Source organism: Pristiophorus japonicus, chromosome 2 (assembly GCF_044704955.1).
Source record: "Pristiophorus japonicus isolate sPriJap1 chromosome 2, sPriJap1.hap1, whole genome shotgun sequence".
In the NCBI taxonomy this organism is placed as follows: Eukaryota; Metazoa; Chordata; class Chondrichthyes; family Pristiophoridae; genus Pristiophorus; species Pristiophorus japonicus.
In genome coordinates, this window is record NC_091978.1 from 373,394,949 (window position 1) to 373,408,953 (window position 14,005).

The window sequence follows — 14,005 nt, forward strand, 5'->3', positions numbered from 1 at the left end:
GGTCTGGAGGGAGAGAGCGGGTTACATTTGGAGCAAGATTATACATAAATCGGCACAAAGGGAGGGTAGAAGAGATATTCAAACCAAAAGCAAATTGCTGGTATCGAGAGAAAACATACTGAGGCCTTAAGAAAGGAAGTTTTGTGGTGCAGGAAGATCTCACATTGAAAAGTAAACAAAATCTAGCAATATCAAGTTGCTGGAAAGCCAGCTATGGTTAGGGCAAGTCATTTATTGCAGCAAGTGATTTTTTTTGCAGGTAATTTATCCCGCCTCTGGGACTTCACGCAAAATACCAGTGCAGCCAATTACTATACACACAAGTGTAAAAACTTCCAGCATTTGTTGTTGCGCCACATCAAGTGAATTGCCTCGAGCTTTTGTACAAAAAGCCATTAAACTGCCATGCCACCTTTTTCAAATTCCTTTCAGTGCTCAGAGTTCTGCAGAAGTTAAAATAGCTACAAGCACTCATACACAGGTATATAAAGTTTGGAACAAGTAATATTGACTAAGTTTACATTAAACCTTAAGCACAGTAACTAAGACCAAAATAAAAATCAGCCTGGCAAGTTATAGCTGCACTAAATGTTAACACTAAACATTAAAAATGTTCCAAATGAATGCAAAATTCACTTTTGTAAATAGTCTAGAATACTTTCTAGACAGTTTGGAAACCCTCGCTGCATCATTTTAGTAACATTTTAATTACCGTGCCTAGAGATTTACACAGGTTTATATAAAAGTTCAAGGTGTTCGCAAGTTCTTGTACTAAAATTATCTGCACTTTGAAAAGATTGAAAACTGAGCACAACTACTGTTCGAGTAATTCCGTTCCTTCTCTTATCCAACAACTTGTATTTATATAGCGCCTTTAACGTAGTGAAATGTCCCAAGGCGCTTCACAGGAGCATTATGAGATAAAAATTTGACACCAATCTGCACAAGTAGAAATTAGCGCAGGTCAAAGAGGTAGGTTTTAAGGAGTGTCCTGAAAGAGGAAAAGAGAGTCAGAGAGGTTTAGGGAGGGAGTTCCAGAGCTTGGGACCCAGGCAACAGAAGGCAGGGCGTCCAATGGTGGAGCGATTATAATCAGGGATGCTCAGGAGGACAGAATTTGAGGAGCGCAGACATGGCCGGGGGGGGGGAGGGGGCTGGAGGAGATTATAGATATAGGGAGGGGTGAGGCCATGGAAGGATTTGAAAATAAGGATGAGAATTTTGAAATCGTGGTGTTGCTTCACTGGAAGCCAATGTAGGTCAGCGAGCACAGGGGGTGATGGGTGAGTGGGACTTGGTGCGAGATAGGACACAGGCAGCCGAGTTTTGGATCACCTCTAGTTTACGTAGGGTAGAATGTGGGAGGCCAGCTAGGAGTGCGTTAGAATAGTCAAATCTAGAGGTAACAAAAGCATGGATGAGAGCTTCAGCAGGGGCGGAGACGGACGATATTACAGAGGTGGAAATTGGCGGTCTTAGTTATGCTGCAGATGTGTGGTCGGAAGCTCATTTCAGGGTCAACTAAAATGAGACATTTTAGACTGCGGAAACTCAAGTGTGAAGCGGTGGGCAACGGGTTTTAAGATGGGGAAAGAAATACATTTCAAGTTACAGTTCCATTAGCCCAATCATTATTTAAAGGTAAGAGCCAGTCTCAAGAAAGGACACTTGCATTGTTGAAGCTAGCAACAACCCCACAATATAGCTTTGAGCAAGTATATAAAATGCTTTATAGCAGCAACAGCACTTTGTGCGCTACACATTGTTTTGACAGCACAGACTGCACACCTGTTTCCAACAGTTCTGTAAGCTTACATCTGCCAAATCATTTCTGGAACTACATTTTGTTTAGATTCAACTAAAAGATAAAAATCAATGTTACCATGAACACTTGATCTAGAACAGTGTATTCCAAGAACTAAGATACAGCATTAAGGCATTTAAAACCACTGGTTAGAATTTGTCTGGCGAAATATTTCAATTTGCACTATTACAAACAGTTTGAGACTACACCCCGTTATTTTTTAACAAATAATCTCAAATACTGCACGCTAAAGACACCATTTAAGGTACAGCTATATTGAAATGACTAAAAGAAAGCAAGTTGTACTGCATTCATTCAGGCTGCTCAAAAATTAGTTTATGCAACTTTATTAAAAGAAAAACCCAATGAATATGAGCTATTAGTTGATCAGTCAACCGACAGATTTGAATCATAATTCAGTGCCATGTAAAAGTGTTGCGGGAAACAGATTAACTAATAGCTGTAAATTAAATTTACAAAATGATCTGAGCTAGTTCGTTCGGGGAGGAAGATTAAGAGACACTAACTTCCATTTGCATTCTGCGCAAAACCAACAGAAACCTTAAGTCATTCCTTTTATTAACATGCATAAAATACAGCATATATTTTAATTAATGCCGCGCTATAACGTTCTGTACCAATCCACCATCCATAACAAAGTTATGAGCATAAAGAAAATGAACTCGACTGTCATTTTATCTGGGGAAAATGAAAGATGCTGTCCCAACAATGCAGCAATCCGTTAAGGATGGAGTTTTAACTGCGGACTCGTCCAATTTCAGGTAAAAATCAGCAGTGTTACAGCAATGAGGAATACTTTTAGTCTCATAACCAGGTTATTGTGAAGGTATTGGCCACTTAACACATGCTCCATTTATGGAGGTCAGAATTTCAGATGATTGATGAAACTATATTAGAAATTCAGAGAGCTGGTCTTGTCCAAGCAGAAAGTACTAAATTGCCTTCTCATAAGAGCATGTCGATGGGGGGACGAAAGATGTGGTCTTACAAGGGGGGCAGCCAAATAGGAAACCAAAATCAGTAATTTAAAGTTTATTCCAGCTATAATGTAAGATATTCGAACTCCAAGATATCACATTGCATATTTCTGAGTCCATTCCCGGGCTATTCTGTTATACCTGCAAGCAGAAAGAGACATGATTTTACATTTTGATCACTTTGTATGGAAGACAGATTCAATGCACACATCAGGCCACAAAAAACTTTTTTTTGGCTTTAGACATGAACACAAGCATGTTGGTCAAGGCAACAGAACATATTTAAGCACCAACATATGGTGCAATTGAGGGGCAGAGATTCAACCGTCTATTGTTAACCATGAAGTTACACTTCGAAGCAAACAGAAGATTAGGGACAGAGTACCATCTTGTGCTTCCACTACTGGCTTAAGAATTAGCTTGAGTCCCGGACCATGGTGCGTGTTCTTATAGAATGAGCAAAAACAAGAGATTAGGAGAGTACCATTTGCGTGTCCCCCGAAAATGTGGACTTGAGAGAAAGCCCAGAATAGCAAACTGAAACAATTACATTACAAAGCGACAGATGATCAAAGAGCCATTTACAGACAGAAGCACCAGAGCTCCATTACAGCCAGCAGCTCACTCTCCACTACATGCAGACAGATGACGATTATGTAAGGTTACCTATAGACTAGTTTCTCTTAATCTGAACACACACCTCCTCCATTGCTAATCCTCCTACAAGAAGCAGAATTCCATTTTCATTCCAAACTCTCATTTTTCCCCAATCATTTTAACTCTATAAAACCAAAATTCATCCAACACGATTCATGGATCAGAGGTGGTTCTTCATTACGAAAGGAATATAGAAATAATTGCCAAAGGTCAAAGCTTCGCAATGTAATCAACATTGCTGTGGGAGCTTGTGGTGCACAAATTGGCTGCCGTGTTTCCTACATTACAACAGTGACTACACTTCAAAAGTAATTAATTCGCTGTAAAGCGATTTGGGACGCCCCAAGATTGTGAAAGGCGCTATATAAATGCAAGCCTTTCTTTCTAACACTAGATCCCCATCAATCTCTGGGTACTTGTCTCCATTTCTACCACTATGACCACTGCAGTTCCTGAAATTTTGACTTGCCCCTCTTAAGCACCAAATGCACAATCCTCTGCTTTCCTCCTCCATCTTCAGCATTGAAATAAAGATACAGCTGTGATTTATTCTTGCCCAGGAACTCACCTCTTCCACAATCTGCAGGTTTGGCTTTAACCTAAAGCATCATTACATTGGCACTTTAGTTCACATCATAAGAAAAGTGATGTCTGTGCAACAACTTCCACATCATCATAATTGTCCCCTTAGCCCGGTGACAGAATCCCAACCCACAGAAACAATGATCCCACTAAGAGAACGAACATACGAATATTATACTCACTCCCCGCATTCCAAACCGAAAAAAAGTACATTTGCCTGCTTCTCTCCTAAAGCGATTTGGGACATCCGATGGTCATGAAATGAGCTCTATAAATGCAAGTCTTTCTTTTACTTTTCATTCTTGGGGTTATACTGTACTTGGTCTTGGCAGTTCACTGCTTTTTTAAAAAAAGTACCGCCTAAAGAACACAGATCTCCAAAGCTACTTGCAAAAGCTACTGTCTTCTCAACAGCACTCAAAATCACCAATGAGGCATCGTGACCAATGTATGTTGTGAACTACCACTGAACTAAACCGGCAGCTATCCCTGTCCATTATACTTCAAGTAAATCTGACACATTCATTCCACCCGACTACCCATAACTTCCACAGCTGTCTCAAAAATTCGTCACACCGCAGAAAGTCCTAAAATAGCTGGATTCAGGGTCCAGACGTACACTTCACAGCACTCTCTGGAATATCCACATACAACCACGAACCAGACTGAACTGACCAGTCACTAATTTGCCTCATCCTCTGATTCAGCATGACTCGGAGAAAATCCTAATTTAACAGGTCTTTGCCAAAAGCCTTTATAGACAGACACCAGTCAAATACAGAAAAACAAAATAAACTGAAGAACCAAACTAGAATGCATGTACTATCCCATTTCAAATCACTCTCATTTGTTTTGTTTCAACTGTTTCTATTTCCAAGGTTACAATATTTTCATTCCAGCCTGTATCACACAATATTGATCGACCATATCCGAGTAAAGCACAAAGTTACCACAGGACTAGCTGTGACAAAGACAACTTCAACGTGACAAGCAAAACATTTCCTGTTTCAACAAGGCTAGTATGTGGAACCGCAGAAGTTTGCAGCACAGGAAGCTCCTGTCATCATGTGTACCAACTCTGCTAAAGCAATGCAATACTAATCCCAAAGCTCCACCCTCTCCCCACAGCCCTATATCTACCTCGGAGTCCAATATTTACCCAATTTTCCTTTAAAAGAGGTAATGATCTCTACCTCAACAAAGCATTATAAATGGGGACATAGAATACAAGATTAATAAACTTATACAAAACATTGGTTAGGCCACAGTTAAGAGTACTGTGTACAATTTAGGATGTCCCATCGTCGAAAGGACATTGAAGCCACAGAGCGTGTATACTATAGGATCCCCATGACAAAGCATGCAATGCCTCAATAACCCTCTGCTTGAAGATATTTTTCCTAACCCCTCTCGTTATTTTCAGTGACAATTTTAAATTGATGTCCTCTCGTAAGTAACTCCACAACCAGAAGGAATAGTCTTTCCCAATCACTGCAATTTAAAATCAAATTGAATTTTAGACTTCTCTGTCAGTGGAAATATTAACAGCATCTCAAATCTTTCTTCACAGCTATGGCATCCATCCCTTTAACCCTGGTGAACCTACTATGTACACGCTCCGTGACTTCAATGTCCTTTCGACAATGGGACACCCTAAACTGTCCACCATACTCTAACCGGGGCCTAATCAGTGCATTGTATAAGTTTATTACTCATATTTTATGTCCCCATTTATAAAACCCAAAATGTTCTTGGCCTTATGACCGATTTGCCAAATCTACTTGTCATATGAAAGTTGAGATGGTGCTCCTATACCCAAGCCAAATCATAGCAAGAAGTGGACCCCTGGACTAAAACACTTCCAACCCTAACAACCATTTACACAGTCCTGTCAACCAACTTTCGCCAAGCTGCTACATTTCCTCATAAGTACACACCTTACTAACAAGCCTCTTGAAATACCATACGAATGCTTTCTGAAAATACATCGACTGTATGCCATTCATCTATTCACCCACCTCAGAAATTGTCACACATGACTTACCTTCAACATATCCTAGTGGATCTTGGATTAACCCGTGCATTTACAGATGTTCACTAATTTGATCTTGAATTATGGATTCCAAGAATATTCGCACAACTAAGAGACACACTGGTCTATAGTTACCCTGCTTATCCTGCTCACGGCTGAAAGCGATCCAATGCTGGAGCCAATCTCAGACTAGTGAGAGAATAGGAGAAGCTGATACTCGTCCATAGGAAGAATTGTTAATCGTCAAACTAGACTTCAAATAAAGGTTGCTAGTTAGATGTATTTGTACAAGTTCCACACAGCTAATGTTATAAAATAAAATGCGTTGGCAGAAGTGCCATAGGGACTCCCATCAGCAATCTCCAACTGAGCCTATTTACTTTGGTATACATGAGAATTTGCATTTAACTATTACAATGTCGAGATTTGTCACTAAAACACCAGTGATCCACGGGACACATAAGCAGCTTTGCACTCGAGCACTGCTGTAGAACAGTGTCTAAAATAATAAGCATGCACAGATCCTAAAACTTATCATGCAATTATATATTATTCAGCAGTTGGGAAAAGGTTGCTCAATTCTTGCTCTTCTCTTTCTCCACCTCCCAATCAAAAAACCGTGCATCTGATGACAGTTAGTTCATACCTGGTCACTCCATACATCAGCATGCAGCAACAAGAGAATCTTGCTATGTGTGTGCATTGAGCCTCACAAGCTGCAAGCACCTTACCCTAGAGCATTGCATACTTTTCTGTCCACTCCCTTGCTAGTCTGTTATACCTATTAAGGTTGACAAGCACAAAAATCAGACCTACAATTGGTTTTTAAAAAAACGTTGAGCTATCGGATTTGCTCTGATTTCCCCACAATTAGCAAAGGCAACAGTAGGCTTATGGTGCAACTAACTCGTAGCTTAGTCATGTTTTTAACTAGAACTGCACCATGGAGCAGGCATACAACGTAATATCATGCAATTCTGACGAAGAGTCATCGACCCAAAACATTAACTGTTTCTTTCCACAGATACTGCCTGACCTGCTGAATGTTTCCAGCATTTTCTGTTTTTATTTCAGATTTCCAGCATCCACAATATTTGGCTTTTCTTTTACAATACCATGCACATTTGACATACAAATTATGTTTCTACACAGAAATGGCCAATAAAGGGATTCCTGAATTGATCACAATATTAACAAGATACCCATCTCCTCTTTTCCTCTCCCCAACCCCAAGCTTTTAATCCCTACACCCTTTAGGACTTGCAATAATTTGCAATCGTGTCAACATGGAATGTTTCGCTTGCAGGCAAATAAAGTTTATATTGTCAGCTTTTCCAATGAACCTGGATGAGGAGCTCAAGATAATTTTCAGAGAAGCTTCCCATTGGTGATGACACATTGGAGTGGTTCTTGAAGCAAAGGTTTTAAAAGTTATCCAAGACGCGGCTCCTACCTGCAAATGGAAGGCAGGGGATAGTAAGGGAAGCCAGAAACCAATCTATAACATCGCCCAGAGTTACGTCAACTCCATGTCTCAAAAGCAAATCAGTGCAATCTGAGAGCAAGAGAACACATTTCCCAAAACAGTCAGTGTCCATATAAAAAGGAAGTTTTCTCCCGATTTCGACTTTCCAAGGCAGTTGAGAAAACTCTCGGTTCTTAAAATAGAAAAGAAACTCAAAGCCTCACAGCAAAGCCTTGAAGTCTCAGCTGTGGCTCAGTGGGCAGCACCCTCGCCTCTGAGTCAGAAGGTTGTGGGTTCAAGTCCCACTCCAGGGACTGGAGCACAACAAATAAATCGGTGCTGAGAGAGCGCCGCACTGTCGGAGGGGCAGTACTGAGGGAGTGCCGCACTGTCGGAGGGGCAGTGCTGAGGGAGCGCCGCACTGTCGGAGGGGCAGTGCTGAGGGAGTGCCCCACTGCCGGAGGGGCAGTACTGAGGGAGCCCCGCACTGCCAGAGGGGCAGTACTGAGGGAGCCCCGCACTGCCAGAGGGGCAGTACTGAGGGAGCCCCGCACTGCCAGAGGGGCAGTACTGAGGGAGCCCCGCACTGCCAGAGGGGCGGCGCTGTCTTTCGTATGAGACGTTAAGCCGAGGCCTGTCTGATCTCTCAACTGGATGTAAAAGATCCCATGGCAATATTTCGAAGAGGAGCAGGGCAGTTATCCTGGTCTATATTCATCCCTCAATCAACATAACAAAAATAGATTATCTGGTCATTATCATATTGCTGTGTGGGAGCCTGCTGTGCGCAAATTGGTTGCCGCGTTTCCCACATTACAACAGTGACTACATTTCAAAAAAGTACTTCGTTGGCTGTAAAGCGCTTCGAGATGTCCGCTGGTCGTGAAAGGCGCTATATAAATGCAAGTCCTTCTTTCTTTCCAGCATGAGGAGATCTTTAACCCACCTTAGGTGCAAATATTCTGCAAATTGTAAATGATCAGAACACAGCTGTAATTGCAAGCTCTCAACTGCTGTCGGTAAAAATAAACAGTTGAAGCCCAGGCTTCAGAGACAGTCTGAGGCTTTTAAATAAAGACATCAGTGAAGGCGTTATAACAAACAACTCAAAGGACTCTCGGGTGGAATTGAGGTCGAAGATCAGCCATGATCTTGAATGGCGGCCGGAACAGCCTCGAGGGGCTGTATCGTCTACTCCTTCTGTTTATGTTATGATAAATTTAGAGTAATCGCTCGTTTACAAAAATGATTTTAAGCTATTCATTTGAACATTAAACATTTGTTAGAGAAAAAAATGGCAGATTTTCAGAAAGCATTGAAAAACCTGTGTTTTACAATGACTCACGTTCCTCGCGTCAAAGGCTTGACAGAGTGGAGAAGTGTGTGTAGGCCAAACAAGGGGAGAAATGGTAGAACGAGAGTTGGGACAGGCTGAACGAGCAGGCAAACGTTTACGGTTGCTGAAAGCAGGGAGGGAGGAGGCTAAATTTAAACAAGATCTTGAAACCTGTGCAATATAGATTTGACCGTGTTCAAACCCACGCTCTATCGTTCTTTACTTTTAATCTCATTACTCCACATTGCTTCTGGATGCAAGTGACTCAGTGAGCCTCATACTGCAGTAGTCCCACCTTACACTCAGATATCCCAAGATCATATCTGATTTGGAAACAGTATCTTGGCTTAACTTGTCAAGAAATTAGTCAACATTTTACTATCTCCCCACCAGACTCCCCTCCAGGAAGGAAACACTTCATTCGAACTTAAGGCTGCTTTCCCAATGTAATCCGTTCTGTATTAAAGTTAAGCAATGTATACCCAAAATGCATTACCCATTTGTTGCTATCATCTCCACCAAGTCAATGTTCAATCTGCTCAAACTGTTATTTTGGCTTAGCTGCCATGAGTGTGAAGATTGCGGGTTCAAGCCTCACTACAGAATTGGAGCACATAATCGAGTGCAGTATGAAATCTTGCCTGGTAGCCTGGCTAACAATCTCCCATCAACCACTAACAGGTACAGACTCCTCCTCTATTGTTTGTGGAACCTTGTTGTACTTCTCGGGGCCGCCATGTTTGCCTACACAAGTGACTGCAATTCATTGGTTGTGAAGACCTTCAGGATGGATGAATGCACTCAAAAGACTAGCTCGCTCAAACTCAGTTCAAGCTCTTCTATGGCCAAGTAAAAAGCAAATGCAAGATATGACAATTAACCAAAAAGGAGAACAGTGCATAGATTAAAATGTAGGACTGGCCCACACATGGTAAAGACTTGGACGGACAGATGCGTGATCGAAATAAATGTGTAGTACGAAGGGGAGCTGGCCTAGAGTCTTTTCTGTATGACAGCACAATTTATCTGTAAAAGGATAAACAGGAGAATTTTATAATTCAGCAGAGGATGACAAACGGTTTAATTAGGAGGGGGAAAATAGAGTACGAGAGGAAGCTTGCTGGGAACATAAAAACTGACTGCAAAAGCTTCTATAGATATGTGTAGAGAAAAAGATTAGCGAAGACAAACGTAGGTCCCTTGCAGTCGGATTCAGGTGAATTTATAATGGGGAACAAAGATATAGCAGACCAGTTGAACAAATACTTTGGTTCACGAAGGAAGACACAAATAACCTTACGGAAATACTAGGGGACCGAGGGTCTAGTGAGAAGGAGGAACTGAAATAAATCCTTATTAGTCAGGAAATTGTGTTAGGGAAATTGATGGGATTGAAGGCCGATAAATCCCCAGGGCCTGATCGTCTGCATCCCAGAGTACTTAAGGAAGTGGCCCTAGAAATAATGGATGCATTGGTGATCATTTTCCAACAGTCTATCGACTCGATCAGTTCCTATGGACTGGAGGGCAGCTAATGTAACACCACTTTTTAAGGAGGGAGAAAACGGATAATTATAGACTGGTTAGCCTGACATCGGTGGTGGGGAAAATGTTGGAATCAATTATTAAAGATGCAATAGCAGCGCATTTGGAAAGCAGTGACAGGATCGGTCCAAGTCAGCATGGATTTATGAAAGGGAAATCATGCTTGACAAATCTTCTAGAATTTTTTTGAGGACATAAATAGTAGAGTGGACAAGGGAGAACCAGTGGATGTGGTGTATTTGGACTTTCAAAAGGCGTTTGACAAGGTCCCACACAAGAGATTGGTGTGCAAAATCAAAGCACATGGTATTGGGGGTAATGTACTGACGTGGATACAGAACTGGTTGGCAGACAAAAAGCAGAGAGTCGGGATAAATGGGTCCTTTTCAGAATGGCAGGCAGTGACTAGTGGGGTGCTGCAGGGCTCAGTGCTGGGACCCCAGCTATTTACAAAATACATTAATGATTTGGATGAGAGAACAGAGTGTAATATCTCCAACTTTGCAGATGACACAAAGCTGGGTGGCGGTGTGAGCTGTGAGGAGGACGCCAAGAGGCTGCAGGGTGACTTGGACAGGTTAGGTGAGTGGGCAAATGCATGGCAGATGCAGTATAATGTGGATAAATGTGAGGTTATCCACTTTGGTGGCAAAAACACGAAGGCAAAATATTATCTGAATGGCAGATTAGGAAAAGGGGAGGTACAACGAGACCTGGGTGTCATGGTACATCAGTTATTGAAAGGTGGCATGCAGGTAGAGCAGGCAGTGAAGGCGGCAAATGGTATGTTGGCCTTCATAGCTAGGGGATGAGAGTATAGGAGCTTGGAGGTCTTACTGCAGTTGTACAGGGCCTTGGTGAGGCCACACCTTGAATATTGTGTACAGTTTTGGTCTCCTAATCTGAGGAAGGACATTCTTTCTATTGAGGGAGTGCAGCGAAGGTTCACCAGACTGATCCCCGGGATGGCAGGACTGACTTATGAGGAGAGACTGGATCGACTGGGCCTGTATTCACTGGAGTTTAGAAGGATGAGAGGAGATGTCATAGAATCATATAAAATTCTGACGGGACTGACGAGGTTAGATGCAGGAAGAATGTTCCCGATATTGGGGAAGTCCAGAACCAGGGGTCACAGTCTAAGGATAAGGTGTAGGCTATTTAGGACTGACATGAGGAGAAACTTCCTCACTCAGAGTTGTTAACCTGTGGAATTCCCTACCGCAGAGAGTTGTTGATGCCAATTCATTGGATATATTCAAGAGAGAGTTAGATATGGCCCTTACGGCTAAAGGGATCAAGGGATATGGAGAGAAAGTAGGAAAGGGGTACTGAGGTGAACAATCAGACATGATCTTATTGAATGGTGGTGCAGGCTCAAAGGCCAAATGGCCTACTCCTGCACCTATTTTCTATGTTTCTATATGTTTCAAATGATGGAGGACTTCTGAATAAGTTCTGATCCAAGGTCATTGACCTGAAACGTTAACTCCGTTTCACTCTCCGCCGAGTATTTCCAGCATTATCCATTTCTGAAGAATATTCTTGCGCCCTTGTTCTTGAAATGCCACTGGCAGAGGGCAGACTCCAAACACCAATAGCCAAGCACTTTATGCTGCTACAATACAAGAGTGTTGAGGAACAACAAAAGCTGAGGCCACACACGTTCTTGGAAACAAATCTACCACGTGTATATACAAGAATCCAGCCACTACCATTTCAATTTGGCCCATCATCCCTTTTGTCTCTCTAATCTCTCCTGCCTTCCACCCTATCACAGACCTTCCCTTTTGTTCTTTCCTCCCCTCCCCCTTTCAGTGCTTAAGAATGCGTTTCGAAAACATTCGCCAGTTCTGACGAAGGGTCATCGACCCGAAACATTAACTTTTTTTCTCTCCACAGATGCTGCCTGAACTGCTGAGATTTCCAGCATTTTCGGTTTTTATTTTAGAATCCCATTTGCCCTTTTTATACCCTTTTCCACCTGCAGTTTAAAAATCTGTATTTTCACAGCACGGCCAGGATATAAGCTCATTTCTCCTCCCCTCAAGTACTACACATTTATCTCGATCACAAACATCTGTCCAGCCAAGTTTTTTTACCAGTTGGCCGGTCCAAATTTGAATCTATGCACTGTTCCTTTGGTATAATTCTCATTCTGGATTTCTTTTTTCTAGACTATCACATACATAAATGGCTCTGTAATGATCTGTCATCAAATTCTACTCAAATAGAAAAGATTTATCTCAAAAGTATTCTCAAGTTAAACCTGGATTGTGGAACAAGGATACATCGGTTTTCCAGGAAGGATAGTGTAGGCTGAAACTTAAAACCATTCAAGAGACAGCTGGTTTCGATCGCAAGCTGAGCCAATACTTCCTTCAGCTGTACCTTGCATCATCTAACCAGAGCAGTTCCTAGCGCAAGCACGAGTTCCATTGGTACTCCAAAATAGTGCAACTGTCTATTTACCGGGAGCATTGCTCCACCGTACTGATTGGACCAGTGATGTTATGCTATATAAATGCAAGTATTTTGTAGTTCTCGGTTCTGACAAGTCAAAAAATGGGACTCTGTACCAATGCTCCCTGTAAGCTGTACTTTGTTCTACATAACCTGTTTCTTTAATACGCAGTCCCTTTAAATTTCTGTACATGCTTGATATTTACAATGGAAAAGCCGGTGAGTAGCCTGCGTGAGGCCTTGCAGATTGCTGTGCAGCTTAGAGGCAACAGTGCTCTGGACATTTACTTTGATCTGTTAAGACTAGAACTATCCAGTCGTCGGCAAAAGCTTCTATAGATATGTGAAGAGAAAAAGATTAGTGAACACAAACGTAGGTCCCTTGCAGTCAGATTGTGAATTTATATTAGAAACATAGAAAATAGGTGCAGGAGCAGGCCATTCGGCCCTTCTAGCCTGCACCACCATTCAATGAATTCATGGCTGAACATGCAACTTCAGTACCCCATTCCTGCTTTCTCGCCATACCCCTTGATCCCCCTAGTAGTAAGGACTTCATCTAACTTCTTTTTGAATATATTTAGTGAATTGGCCTCAACAACTTTCTGTGGTAGAGAATTCCACAGGTTCACCACTCTCTGGGTGAAGAAGTTTCTCCTCATCTCGGTCCTAAATGGCTTACCCCTTATCCTTAGACTGTGACCCCTGGTTCTGGACTTCCCCAACTTTGGGAACAATCTTCCCGCATCTAACCCGTCCAACCCCGTCAGAATTTTAAATGTTTCTATGAGGTCCCCTCTCATTCTTCTGAACTCCAGCGAATACAAGCCCAGTTGCTCCAGTCTTTCCTGATAGGTCAGTCCCGCCATCCCGGGAATCAGTCTGGTGAACCTTCGCTGCACTCCCTCAATAGCAAGAATGTCCTTCCTCAGGTTAGGAGACCAAAACTGTACACAATACTCCAGGTGTGGCCTCACCAAGGCCCTGTACAACTGTAGCAACACCTCCCTGCCCCTGTACTCAAATCCCCTCGCCATGAAGGCCAACATGCCATTTGCTTTCTTAACCACCTGCTGTACCTGCATGCCAACCTTCAATGACTGATGTACCATGACACTCAGGT

At 42.3% G+C, this 14,005-nt stretch overlaps 1 protein-coding gene across 4 annotated transcripts in view; it reads right to left on the minus strand.

Annotated features, from left to right (window-relative positions):
• Positions 1-212: 212 nt before the first annotated feature.
• LOC139251034 (ubiquitin-conjugating enzyme E2 D2-like) overlaps positions 213-14,005 on the minus strand; it is a 44,054-nt gene continuing 30,261 nt past the window's right edge. For 2 of the 4 annotated variants that reach the window (XM_070873150.1, XM_070873152.1), the window contains exons 7-8: positions 6,805-6,854; positions 213-2,943 (exon numbers count right to left, since the gene is read on the minus strand). In XM_070873150.1, coding sequence (XP_070729251.1) covers positions 6,806-6,854 — 49 coding nt within the window. In that variant the 3' untranslated portion in view covers positions 213-2,943; position 6,805. Of the gene's footprint in view, positions 2,944-3,468; positions 3,523-6,804; positions 6,855-14,005 lie in introns of all 4 variants that reach the window. The other 2 variants (XR_011591376.1, XM_070873151.1) reach the window with 2 other exon arrangements.